The sequence below is a fragment of the Chelonia mydas genome, chromosome 5, assembly GCF_015237465.2.
Source record: "Chelonia mydas isolate rCheMyd1 chromosome 5, rCheMyd1.pri.v2, whole genome shotgun sequence".
Taxonomy (NCBI): Eukaryota; Metazoa; Chordata; order Testudines; family Cheloniidae; genus Chelonia; species Chelonia mydas.
In genome coordinates, this window is record NC_051245.2 from 105922137 (window position 1) to 105936286 (window position 14150).

The 14150-nt window shown below is 37.3% G+C and overlaps 1 protein-coding gene across 11 annotated transcripts in view; it reads right to left on the reverse strand.

The window, feature by feature from the left end:
- Positions 1-14150, reverse strand: part of NFIB (nuclear factor I B) — a 220782-nt gene that overhangs the window by 45487 nt on the left and 161145 nt on the right. For all 11 annotated transcript variants that reach the window (XM_043546700.1, XM_037901978.2, XM_043546698.1 and 8 more), the window contains exons 7-8: positions 7246-7377; positions 3980-4164 (exon numbers count right to left, since the gene is read on the reverse strand). In XM_043546700.1, coding sequence (XP_043402635.1) covers positions 3980-4164; positions 7246-7377 — 317 coding nt within the window. The remainder of the gene's footprint in view (positions 1-3979; positions 4165-7245; positions 7378-14150) is intronic.

The window sequence follows — 14150 nt, forward strand, 5'->3', positions numbered from 1 at the left end:
GCTCATGGGGTTTGGACTGGGGCGCTATAAAGTTGCAGTGTAAACGTCTGGGCTTGGGCTGGAATCCAGGCTCTGGGACCTTCCCCCTTGTCGGGTCCTAGATCCCACACTCCAGTCCGGATGTACCTCACAGAAGCCAGGATGTTCTTTGGAAGGATTCTCCTTGATTGTTTTCTTTGTTGTCACTTTTCTTTTTTGCATCTGTTAACCCCTATTCTTTACTATTTTTGGTGTTAATTTAGGAATCATTCCCTCTTGCCTATAGGGGTAGCTTGCCTGGCTTATTGGGTTGCGCAGAGCATTTTGTTCTGGTTTGTGAACTGTCCAGCACTGTCCCAACTGGATACCGAAGTACATTTTTAATGCTTCGTATTGATTTAACCATATGACACTCAGAATTATTAATGCATTTTAAAAAAAATGTGTGAGTGGACACACACATACGAGTTGAGATTTTCAAAGCCATCTAGAGGATAGGAATGCCCACTTTTCATTGAGTTTAATGGGAAATGGGTATTGAAATGTCCACACCCTGAACAAACATAGGCATACTACAGACAGAATAGATACAGGTGGATTGGTTCGTTTTTTGTAAAGATATGGTGGTGGAAAATCAATCTTATGATGTCAGTGTCAGCCTTAAATATGGAGGGACTAGCACCGCTTCAGAATAATCATGAATGCACATATGTGCCCTAAACAAATATTAAAAAGGCTAAAAAATAATCAGTTGCTTAGTAAAAACACATATTTAACTAAAGGTCAAGAAGAACTGGAAATCTTGGGGATATTTTAAAGTCCCCTGTTGGAGGCAGGGGTGCTTAGTGGAGATTTCATTCTATGTTCAACATATTTATTTATCTACTCTCCAGTCAGAGGAGATGATAAAAAGCACATATGAGTTGAATATTGAGAGAGCCAGGACTCTCTCTTTTGTTTAGGTACCTCAGTTGTTGCATCATTTTTCACTGCAGCTACAGGGACTGTTTGAACTTCCTGACTGTTCATCACACATAATTTGGAGCATTTAACATTATGTCAAGAAAATTGTCCACTGCTTTCCCCTGTGGAAACTTATGGGAGCTCTATATCTTTAAACTAATTGTACTTAAAATATTCCATTGAATAGCATGACTGTCTCGCTATAATGGGTGCAGCAGTAATGTAATTAATCTCAAAATTGCTGTGGGGAGTACAAGGCATCTCAGTTGCTTGTCGTAACAATCTAAATTAGTGTATTACTGAAAGATGTTGGGGAGGAACAGTTCATTATAGGTAAATGCTGTCAGGGTATCCATTCTTTCTATTTCTAAAGCTGAAAATAAGACTATCATCATAGTTCTTCTTTTGAAATCCAAATGAACATGTTTTGAGGTGGGAAAGTATAATTAAATGTGATGTGGTATTTCTACAGATGTAGCTTTGCATTTTATAATAATTAAATTTGTTTGAATAAAAATTCATGTTTTATTTAGAAAAGAAAAACTGGTTTGGCTCAAAGCATGCCATTTTATCAGAAAAATTCTCTTTTGTCACTGAAACTTCCCAGATGGCTGCTTCTTTTCATAAGAAAAAAATATTCTTGCTATTTTACAGTTTTACAGGGGAGAGACCCTGAAGTTGTGAACAAGTGAAAGGTGGGTTGGGCATGCAAATTCTCTAGTGTACCATACACCTGTGATGGAAGTTTTGAAGAATAAATGTAAGTGTGATACACCTAATAATAATTAATAATAAGAAATTGCAAAGAACCATTGGAGTAGAAGATTGGAATACGATATTCAGTGTTGCTTAACCCATTCCCCATAGAAACTAAATCAAACATCAGATGAAATGAAAAACATTCCCCTAATCTAAAGGTTTTGAAAGGTGACAAAAGAAGTAAATCAAAGGCAATTTGACCTGTTATTCTCTAGCATGCAACAAGACAAGAATGGGAAATGTTTTCAGTTTGCTGCTAGTCTGAAAGCATCAGCAAAGTAAAACTTCTCTTTCAAATTAACAGATTAACTTTATATCTGTAGATATTAGAAAGGGAGTTGATTCTTCTCACAAAAGAGTTGATACAACTCCTTCTGCTCAATAAATACTCTTCACAACATTAAAACCACAAGAGAGCACATTCATAAAGTGGTAGGAAGAGAGTGAGATACTTCAGTTAGAAGCTGCATTTTTATCTTGATAATTTGAAGCAAAACATGGAACAACCTAGAGGGATTATCACCTAATCTGCCCTTTTAACATATGTAAGAAATTGAAATGTAAGTAAAACAAGCGCTGAATAATTAAAGAAATACATAACACTAAGGGCTTGATTTTAATTTGCATAATTTTTCCCTTAATAGTGTCTAATTAAGACATCAGTTTGAAAAAAAATCTAATAGAACTCTAAGATTTTCCACACTGAATTAACGTTTAGGACTTTTAATGGATGTCTTAATTAGACTTTGTTATTCATGGAAATTTTACACAAATTAAAATCAAGTCCTGTGTGCACTGTTCCCAGTTGAGTTTCAGCAAAAATGCTATACGGAACTGAGAGACTTTTAATCCATGCACTGACAACACTTTGTAGTCTGAAGCTGACATACTCCAATTCCACTGTTTGATTTAATTAGCATTAATATTATAAGCAATAAAAACAAATCACACTGTTTTCACTTTTCCTTCCAAAGTAAGTTGCAAATTTATACATCAACATATTTTTTTAAATGTGAAAAAACTCTGCAGTTGGATCCAACTGTTAGCCAATGGGGCCCAATAACCAGAATGACTTTTTGAACAGCCCGAGGGAGCCTTATCTGTTATTCAATATACAAACTTTGATTCAGTCCGAAGTTCTATCACTGCAGTGCCTGAAATGCATGCTGAAAGACCTTTCTTCCACCAGTTGTGCTAAACATGTTTATCAGAACAATTTCTTCCTGTTCATCTCAGTTGATAAAGTCAGTCTTTTAAGAATTCTGATGGCGGGATGCTTTGAGTGAATACACTGTCATTTCAGCAATTTTGTGACAAATTATGCTCCTGAATGTCTCTCAAAACACATTATAATGTGAGCTACAACACGGGTCTTCATAGGAGCATTTTAGACAAGGCAGCAAAATCAGAAACCAGACCGATTACACTTCACTGACACTGGAAATATTCCAAGTATTGACAGACCAGGGCTCAATTGTAGTTTGTCTTATAGCAGAGATCACATGTTAATACTATGTGCTGATTCTATTGTGAAAAACAAAGTCCTTTACAAATTATTCCTCTAATGAAAACCACATTAACTTTGCATGTGAGAAACATGTTTGATTCAATATAGCTGCCAAAAAGCACAACTGCTGTTGCATGCTCCTTACAAAGGGAAAAAACTAAAATCTCTGGTTCTATGTGACACTCATTACGGAAGTGTTTTCACATCTGTGCAATGAATTGTTAAATATCTATGAAACCTTGGAAGTATATCCCTGCCAGAGTTTATCTTAATAGTTTGTCTATAAATATACTTGTATGTTCTGTTTGTGTGCCTGGTGTTTACATTAACACATTCCTCGTTCCTCCCTGAAGCAAGCAATTCATCTGTGTTTTACCACCTAAATCAGAGGTGTGAATTACTGTGATTTTTCTCCTAGTGTCACACTCCTTTGAGCTATCTACCAATCCTGCAGCCCTGCTGCACACAGAACTCCCACAGAAGAGTTCTGGGTGCAAGAGGACTGTGGGATTAGGCTTTATTCTGTTTGTGCTACTGGATCATTCAGCACAAATGCTCCACAAAGCAACAGTGAGTGGGTATAACTAATCTTCTCCAACAAACAACCCTCATCATCCAACCATGTTTCACTGAAAAACTTGCTGAATCGCTTATGTTCAATGTCCCAGCGTGCTACGGTAACTGGACTAGTGAGATATGTTAAGCGCTAAGCACTCAAGAGGATACACATTCTTCATAGGAATTCTTTCGGATTGTTTATTTTTACAGTACCTGGCTCGTCTGTGGACTGGACGGGTCATAAGAAGGTACATAGTTCTTCAGAGTATCCTGAGGATTCAGATGGGGAGGATATCTGATCGTTGGATGAGAGAAGTAGCTCGACGGGGCAGGAGGGAGAATAGCTTGTGCTGGAAATGGCAATGGCGAAGGGGGGGGTGGAGTTCTGGTTGAGATGACTGGAAAAGATAAAATAAAATGAAAATTATTTAGTATCTTTTCCTGTTTCTTGCATAACTTTTTACCTGTGTATCACAGAGAGAACATAAAGTTAGTCGTGAATTGGCATGATGTATTTCTTATCTACAATATTCTTAAATACAACCTCTCATTCCCTCCCCCTTCCCTGCAGTGCCCTAGGGAATAGATAAGTGCTGTTATTCCAAATCCATAAATGCCACATTTTGTTTAGTTTTTTTCTGGATTACATCATCACTAGATTTAACTTTTCTTTAAAGGCAACAATGATTTCCCAGCAGGAAACATATTTCAGTAATAAAGTCTTCGTCTCAAGAGCCCAGATGAATCAAACAAATACGTAAATAAATAAGTAAAACCCACATTTTTTCCACAGCAATCTAACAAAGAAGAACAAAGTCACTGAGTTCTCAGAGACAGACAGTGATTCCTCACTGCATTGTACTGTACCTGTCTCATGTGGGGACGGGAGCAATAATTACTAGGCAATAATGCCATGAATAATTAGCTGACCATTGTGAAAATGCTAATGAATGTTCAACTTCAGGGCCTGGGAAACCATTCCACCCAATGAAAATATCTCTGGCAAACAAAAAAGGATCTATCCTATACATATTTTCTTTGCATTATCTTTCTTCCCAGCCCCCACAAACACACACTTCTCTATCTATAGACTACAAGTAATGTCTAAACTACCAGCAATGTTTTCACAATGAAAGGAATGTACAGAATGTCCTGTTACTGCCGAGGCGTCAAGCCAGAAGTGGAGATTGTTACATTATTACAATATATAAAAATCACATTCCACTCTTTATTACACATCTAGAGGTCACTTATTTTGTGCCTTATTAAAAGGAAAAGACTAACTATGATAGAAATGGGAGAAAAGAGGTGTGCCTATATTTTAGTTAGGAAGGACGGTGTATCTGTCCAAGATATTTTATAAAGTGCTTACCACCTTGGTACTAAAGGTCTCTCTCTCTCGCTCTCTCTCTCTGTACAATGAATTCTGATTCTAAACAGCACCAGCACTGCATTGGCACCAGTTTTACAATTCTCCTCTCCTATCTTTTATTTTTCAGTTTTTTAAAATATATTTTATTTTAAACTTTTTGAGCTGGGGATTAATAAAAGTGAACCATATAATAAAAAGGCAGCAGGATGTTGTTGTGAGATGCTTACAAATCCTAAAGCACATCACACAGAGATACAGTATCTAATTTTCAAATGGTGTTGGCTACATAGGATGCCTGAATCTGGTATTTGACTGTCCTGTTTAAATGCCCAAATTTGAAAATCTCCCTGACTTCCATCTTTCTCCTTGGGAACAGTGGATGGTGGGTCTGCTCCACCATCTGATGTCTTCACAGGCCATTGTCTATCCCCCATTCCTCTTCTTCCAATGCTCCTCTCCCCTTATGCTGGTTTCCTCCTATTTCCTTCTCCCCTTTCCATCTGTTGATCACCACTGTTTCTTCTCTCCAGGGCCATTTCCTTCATTTCCCACTGAAGCTATTGATCATGGGATGGGGCCAAATAAGGTAGCTAATGGCTGTGACCACTTCTGTACAAGTTCTGCTACAGTAAGAGATGCAGAGAAGTTTGCAGTGGAGCAGCCAGCAAGGGAAGGAGAAAGTGAGAGCTGATTGAGAGGAGGTCTCTGTAGTTAGCAGCTTCCACAGCTGGGGTGTCAGGGAAAAACTGCAGCCTCAGGGACTCCAGGATTGAGAGCAGAAATTTGGGACAGTCCTGGTCAAATCAAGACTGTTGGAAAGTAAGCAGTAAATTTACAGAATTACTCTGTTGGTTGTTATTTTATATGGTCACTTAATATATTAATCTAAAAAATTATACACTAAAATAAATATAAGGTTTGAATTAAACTGTGGGTATGGTCAGAAAAATAACTATGGCAGTTTCTCTCTCAAGAGATCTTCTCCAGAATCAGTCATATCTCCTCACTTTAATAACAAAAGTAAATTACTAGTTTTTTACACTTGTTTGGCCTGCAGAACCAATGCAGCTACAAGAGAGTCTCTTCTGGCTCATGCATCTTATACAGTATTATTAACTAATTTCTGATTGTAGAATCCTTCCACAAATCAGAAAGAGCTGAAATTGACTTCAGATCCCAGAGAGGGTTTGATGGGCTGGATGTTAGAGAAAAAAAAAAAAGTCTCTTCACTTGTAAACTGAATAAATATGAACTTGAGGTCATTGAGATGTGGGGAAAAAAACCCATGAAAGAGTAACTTTTGAGAGAAGAACTGCATTTTAAATCTATAAAAGCAAAAATATTCAAGTCTGATTTAATACTCCTTACTTTACCCTATTGTGTTTAAGGAATATTATATAATACATAATGTCAGACGACCCACCGATGAAAGAACGCTACAGTGCCAAAACTTAAACTAGGAAGTTAAGAATAGAGGGTCCTACAAAAACCATACTAGAAATGCCCACACTATATACTTGACAAGCCATTACAGCTCAAGGGCCATAGTTTCCCCTTAACCCATGCATGCAACTCCCATTAATGTCAAAGGGAATTCCATTGTGGATCTACAGAAGTATATGGTGAAAAAAAGTTTTACAGATAGTGGCTCGCTCGCTCTATCTACCCATCTATCTACCCCAAAAGAGGCATCAGTATCTAATTCATTTTTTAATGCGGGTGTTCAACATTGTTTTCTAATTTTGAGGCTTCCATTATGTACGTCATTGAATAAAATCCTATTAAGGCATGTAAATATAATATGCTAGTTAGCAAAAAATGGGGGGGGGCTTATTTTGTCCTGTGAGATTATATGTACTTTCATTCACAGCTTAGTTTTAGCTTCACCACTGCACAGCACTGAAGGGCTACCTGAGCTGTCTTTAATGAGAATTCCTCCAAGGATACCCCAAACTCAGCAACATACTCAATTCCCTTTTCATTTGTAACATACATGGGAGTAGATCCATAACAATGGCTTCAATAAATGCATCATTATCAGAGGGTGGGAAAGGAACAGAAACCAGATAAATATGGAGGGTTTTCTTCCTCCTTCATATGCCCTCACCACTGTGTGCAACTCCTGGGATTCCTGGATGGTGATGCTGGGGAAAAGTGCTCAGTCTCGGTGAAGAATCCTGAGGAGATGTAGGGCTAAACAAAGGCTTCTCAGGCTTCTTCATTGTAGGAGAAGACATATCTGCAATGGAAATATAAGAAAACAGAGAGGCCTCTTATTCCATTGCACGACACGGCATTTTGTAAATCGTACACTATTTATGTTTATGCTACTTTTATAAGTCCCTGTTCAGTTATCCTACTCCACTGTGACTGATTTTAAATGATTGGTTTCCAAAATAGGCATGAACAACAGTTCACTGGTCTTTGGCTTGCAGAACAGAAATTGCATTCTCTTCATACCAGACAAGCAAGAAAGTAAAGAAATCCCTGACCTCACCAGTTCCCCAGTATGCATCCGATGAAGTGAGCTGTAGCTCACAAAAGCTTATGCTCAAATAAACTGGTTAGTCTCTAAGGTGCCACAAGTACTCCTTTTCTTTTTTCAATTCTACCATATCCACTTAGCTGACGGGAATTTTATTGTAATTTTTACCGGAAATCTGCAATCACGTGGAGAGTAATCACAACAAAAATTCCATTTTAAAGTATTTACTATTTTTAACACAGAAATCCATCCCTTCCAAAAGCACAGTGATATTCCTAAAAATGAAGGATACATAAGCGCCAGTATTCAGATTCTCTGTTTTTCAAGTAGGCCCTTCCCACCTCTTCCTGCCAGCTTACATCCCAACAAAAATCTCTCTTAACATGGAGAGCACAATGGTCGTGAAAAATGAAGAAATGCTATTATAAATTACAACAGTAAACACATTGTATTTTGTCTGAAACCTTAATTAACATTAATTATTGTACTTCAATCTGAAATTAAATCTTTTCCCCATTTAAATTATTCATTGCACATATTTGTAGCATATACATCACCACAGTGTATGGATTCAGCTTGAACTCAATGGCACTACTCATTTGCTTAAAGTTAAGCTCATTCATAAATACTGGATTGGGACCATAATGCATCTGCCTTTTCTTTGCTATGCAGACCATGCTATTTTCATTCATGCCTTTGTCACCTTCAGACTAGACTACTGTATTGTGTTGTATTTGGTGCTATACCTTAAATTTACTTGGATGTTGAAGGCAGGACAGCCCTGTAAAATAGAGTGCCTCACTTTGAGCTTATTCAGACAATTCTTTATGATCTGGGTTGAGTTTAAGGTGTTGATCTAGAAAACCTTACATATGCTTAGGACCTTTCTACCTGAAAGTCTTATTCCCTCTTCCTGACTTCTACCACAGCTGAGATCTGTGAAGACCACAGAGCTGGACCCACCTTGATATAAAAGAGGGAAGCTGATGGCAGGGTGTTCTCTCTGAGGGCTCCTATTTTAGTGATATGTTTGGGTCCAAAATAGCCTGACTTTGAGGACCTCCAGCGCAAGGCTCATCTTTTTTATGCAAGCTGCTGAAGAAGCAAATTTTGTCCAGGGGAGTATACAGCGAAAGCGTTGACATTGTTTTATTTCTGTGTTGAAGGGTATTCAGTATTATTATACATTATGACAGTTGCTGTAAGTTTTGTTTACACTGATCTATTATAATTTTATATTATTGTCAAAGGCACCTGAGTGATGACATAGGTGCCTCTGGTCATTTTAGAAATGTAAATAAACAATTTGAAGGGAAATAACAAACATTTTATTTTTCTACTTTTAATAGCAAATAGCAAGGACAAGAGTAACAAATGGTTAAGGTTTGGATTATATAATTTATCTGATAAACTACATAAACTTTTTTTTAAAATTGCTTTAAGTGTGGTGAATGAGTCTGGAATAGGGATTTTATAATCCTATAATAAAATCTGCATGTTAGTTCATGATTTTAGGATTATTTCATTTTTTGATCAACTGACTGCACTAGCTTCTTCATTTCTTAAGACACTTGTTTCATCTAAGCACAAGGACCTTTGCACTACTGCAGAAGAGGGAAAGCAGTTACATCTTTACAAAAGCCACTGGACAAAATTAACCAAACATCTGGCTTTGGGCTGGGACTCTTCCACTAGACTACCACTGCAAAAACAGTCCAACATTATTGTCTGAAAAAACAGACAAGTGCACTAATGGCCTATAGCTGCAGCCTTTACTAACACATTGCATCCATCACTGGCTGTCACAAGACGTATCAATAACTGAATACTTGATAAGACTCTTTTGGCAACACAATTAGTTTATTATACCATATGTATAATATCATAAAAATATACAAAGGATTGAATTTGATTTTTATTTTGAATATTGCACCTACACTTCTATAGGGAGGGAGATGATCAAACACCCACAGAGTAGGAGGTGGGGAGATCTTTCACTTACGTAAAACTGCATTCAACAAACGAACTTTTGAAGGAATGAACTAACTTCTGCTGAGAGATTTTGCAAATGTCTGCAGATCTAATTTCTGTACTACAACTGATATTTAATTTAGTTTGTGGCTGTTACTTCATTAAACAAGCCAAAGCTTTTTTATTATTATTATTTTTAAACCAAAATATTTAAATTGTTTGAAAGAAGAATGTTATATGAAGTGCAATGTAATCAGGGTTTCCATTAACCCCCCAGTGGCATCCCTAATTTGAAAGAAAATGTACAGAAAAGGAAACTGGTGACTATTACAACCCGCATGTTTTGCCTTTAGAACAACTGTAGTTCAATACATACAGAGTAGCATAAATTACAAAGCAAAACTGAATACAATCATAAGACTATTACTACAAGAGATTATTGTCTCTGAATGAAGGTGAAGGCTATTGGCAATCAATACTGTACATCTTTTGCTGCCATATGAACTCCCATCACCCAACCTCTGTACTTTAGAGCAGAAATGCCTGCCACACATGATACTACAGTGGAGTGCTTTTAGAAGGATGACACAAACAGCATTCACAACTGTGAAGACCAAATAGCTGAAATACTTGTAGCAGCTTCTTTGTTAAAACAATGTACGTAGCATTGTGAAGTAATTCAGATGGACATTCCCCCCTTGTTCTCCTCTTGTATGCACTGACATCATAATGGAGCTTTCATGGTCTATTCACCATGGAATAACAGATGCAGCTTACAGGAGAGCCAGAACAAAAACTGTTTGTATAGGTTATAGAGAGAGACTACAGTGGTCTCCTCCTTGACCAAAAGGACAGGCTTCTAACTCTGGTAAGAGCACATGAGTTTCATTTTCTTCAGAGGTTTACCAGTTTTCGAAAAAAATACATCATTATAGCTTAGGAAGGGCAGTTTTTTATTATCTTTAGTTTTTTCAAATGTTCGCGGCCTTTAAATGCAGCATAATTAGCTAAGGCAATCTTAAGAGTTCATGTAATTTTTAACGATAACTCCAACACTTACAAAATAAAAGTAACAGATATTGTTTTGCTTTTAAAACATATATGTTAACCAAGAGTTACACTTTTGTCCCTGTAGCTTTAGATATACAGTTAGGTGACCAAGTGATGGAAAGAGAATATAAAACAGGCCTATTTATTTTCTTCCAAATGCTCTTTGACATATGCTTGAAATAAAATTGCTACAGTTTTGAGAATGAAAATATAATATTTTTTCAGTTAGACTTATTTGTACTCTATTGATTCTTTGAAAAATACTTAGCACATAGGAAGAGGAAAAAGTACCAAAATCAGAAATTTAGACCAAGCTATTCTGTTTATCATAATGTTCTATCGACATGAATCAGAATAACCCATGGCCGTGTCCTGCTTAGAATTTTCTTAAAAACATGTAACATGATTATACTTTTAAGAATTCACATTCTGTTCAAATTATTCTTGCATAATATCCTCATGTTATGGCGGAGATACAGTAGATACATGCCCAGGCTGAAGCATGTTATAAATTTTAAAGCATCACATGAAAGAGATAAAGGCTTATGCAAATACAAAGAGTTAGATTAACTCATCTCCCAACAAGGTAATTCCATCTACAAAGGAAGGGAGAAGAGTGTCGCTGTGAAGCCCAGTGTATGCAGCCTGCTCATCGGCAGCTTGCACAAATGGTGCTCCAGATGTATATCTGTTCAAGTCAGCCCAAGGCAACAATTTTGATCAATTCTAATGTGATAAAATGCTGCAGGGAAAGTGTGCAGAAACGTGTTTACGTCAGCCTTTAATTAAACTGTTGTTCACTTCCAAAGAAGCTTAGGAAACACTAATGAGACATGAGTTTCAGCAATTTCCTCATCAAAGCAAAGACCCTCTCTTCTCAATCTGAAGCAGCCTGTCATCCAAGTAGCTCCCTGGATAAATGTCACATGGCACACCAATCGGCGAGCCACCTGTTAATAGAACTTTGCTGGAGTCAACTGGTGATCCGGGGCAAGTTCAAACATCCATCTGCCTGCTTTGGACACTTGCTCATTTTTCAGATAAAGCACAGCAAGTTGTTAACTTTTCTATAATGCCGGTGGTGCAGAAGTTTGAAGAGATTATTAAGTAGAAATAGAGAATAAATAACATTAAATCTATTTAATCCAATTTATTCTCTATCACTTCTTATTCATATCTTTATATCATAGCTTAATTTAGCTAATCTTTCTTTGCAAGGTACACTCCTGTGGACAGCAACCTGTTAGAAATGTTTAGAACTCAGTTTTAGCATTGCCTTGAGAAATCCAGATAAGAACATCTTCACATTGTTGTTTGTGTACTTTACAGTGAAAGATATTAAATCAATAGCATTATTTTAAAAAATAGCAAAGATGCACCTTCATGCAGCTAGCAGGAGCCAGGGACTTTTGAAAATCTCAAGAGAGTTTAAATACAGAGGACAGGGGTGCACAGGAGCCAATTAGCTAGCTCAGTCTCCAACTCCCAGACATGGAAAGACAGCAAACCTGAAGGAGTGTGGGGCAGCCCCACCCCGCAATCTTGCCACATAAGCACTTTCACATTTCCCCATCCACATCACCACCACCACCACACACATACACACACACGCGCGCACACGTGCAACCCTATCTTCCAGGCACCATTTTACAATCCCTGTAGCCCATTCAAGATTCCTCCCCTGTTGATTACAGGGAAGGGACATTTGCAGGAGATACTGCTAGTGTCGGATTGTGATCTCAGAATACATCCCTTCTACACTCCACTGGACCTGAGTCTCCACTGCTTGCACCTTGAGTCAAGTACACCTCTGCAAAACTGGTATAAAATCTTACCAGATCAGAATGGTTGTGTTTCATATCCACTGTGCACAGCTGAAAATGGCTACAAAAAGTGTAAGTCAATGAAGAATCACACCAATTGTGTTCAGTGGAATTACTTCTGATTTACACCAGCGTAAGAGAGCAGAATCAGGCTCCCAGCTTCTTTATAGGTTGGGTGTAATGACTATAAGCCGATTTTCAGAAATGCTGAACTCCTACTGACATCAACTGGAGCTGAAGGAGCTCAGAAATTCATCTCACCAGCACAAAAGTTCACTTCAAACATAAAAGATTAAAGTGGCTTCTTTCTCGCTATTTTTTTTTTAAGTCAAACAACTCCAAATAACTTGATGCATTGCTGGGATAGGTGTAGCAACTTTCAGTGTCAGCCAAACATAGGATCTTTCAAGGGGATTTTGGAGGTCTATAGATCAAGTTAAGATAGACAAATTTTGTACAACGGTTGTGGACTGCTTTGTGTTTGAGAAGCAGCCTGGCTGGAAGTTTGAACAGATCTATTCTGCTGAAATCTTAAAAATTGGTGCCAGATCTAATTTTGCTTCTCTGTCAATTTTAGCATAGATAGAAACTGTGTGCACATTTATAACTAAATGTAGACGAGAATAACTTTAATATGCACACACTTATTACTCTTCCATCAGAGAATTAACCCACTTTCTCAGTCCAAATGCTTCTCATTAAATTAGAAGCAAGGGCCTTGGCTGAAATGGGCTTCTGGGTCAAGCCCAATCTTCTTACGTCATCTCCCTCTCTTTGGTAACTGAATACATTTCACCCTGTAGAAATGTTTTCTAAACAATTTCATTTAAAAAAAATAGTATCTGTAGGGTGAAATGTATTCAAATACCAAAAAGTGGAAGATAATGTAAAAACATTGGGTTTGATCTAAAGCCCATTGCAGCCAATGGGAATCTTTTAGATAGGAGACACAACTTACTCCTCCATTTCCCACTCATGTGCAAAGTCCTATAGTTCTGAATCTCATTATCAATCTGTTGTGCTTTCCAGTCTCCGTATTTTGTTCTTACAATATTTGTATGTATACGCGACTGTAAAATAAACCAGGTTTTTAGCTTCTGCACCATATATCCCTGTTATGCCTTCCCTGCCTGGAAGATCTGCTCTTGTAAGGAGGTACAGTATATCAACATTTTACAAAAATCCTACTCTGACGGGCAGTATATTTTGAGGCTTATCAACCTTGACAATGTCTCCATTAATCAAAAAGCAGGGGGAAAGTAAAAATAAAATATTTTATTTGAATGAGGCAAGCATGAAGGAAGGACTGCAGGAATGTGATATTTTACAGAGAATTTCAGTGCTGCTGTACACAGGGCTTACTCCAGTGCTCATATACACAGTATGTTTAAAGCTATATCTATAATCCCTCATATTGCCCCAATACATCAAACTAGCACAAAATGCCATGGTATGAACAAGTATAGATGGATTTTTACTGTTATGGGTGGTCAATCACAAAGAAAAAAATGACCTAAATATCCTCTGATTTCAGCACAGTTTAATCTAATTTTTACTTGTAAAGCAATGCAGTATAGTTCCTGACATTTTGCTTAAATCTGCACATTAACATTTGAAATGTATAATTTATTTTATTAACAACTATGTGTTAGTGCACACAGGGATTTGAATAAGCACCTTTTT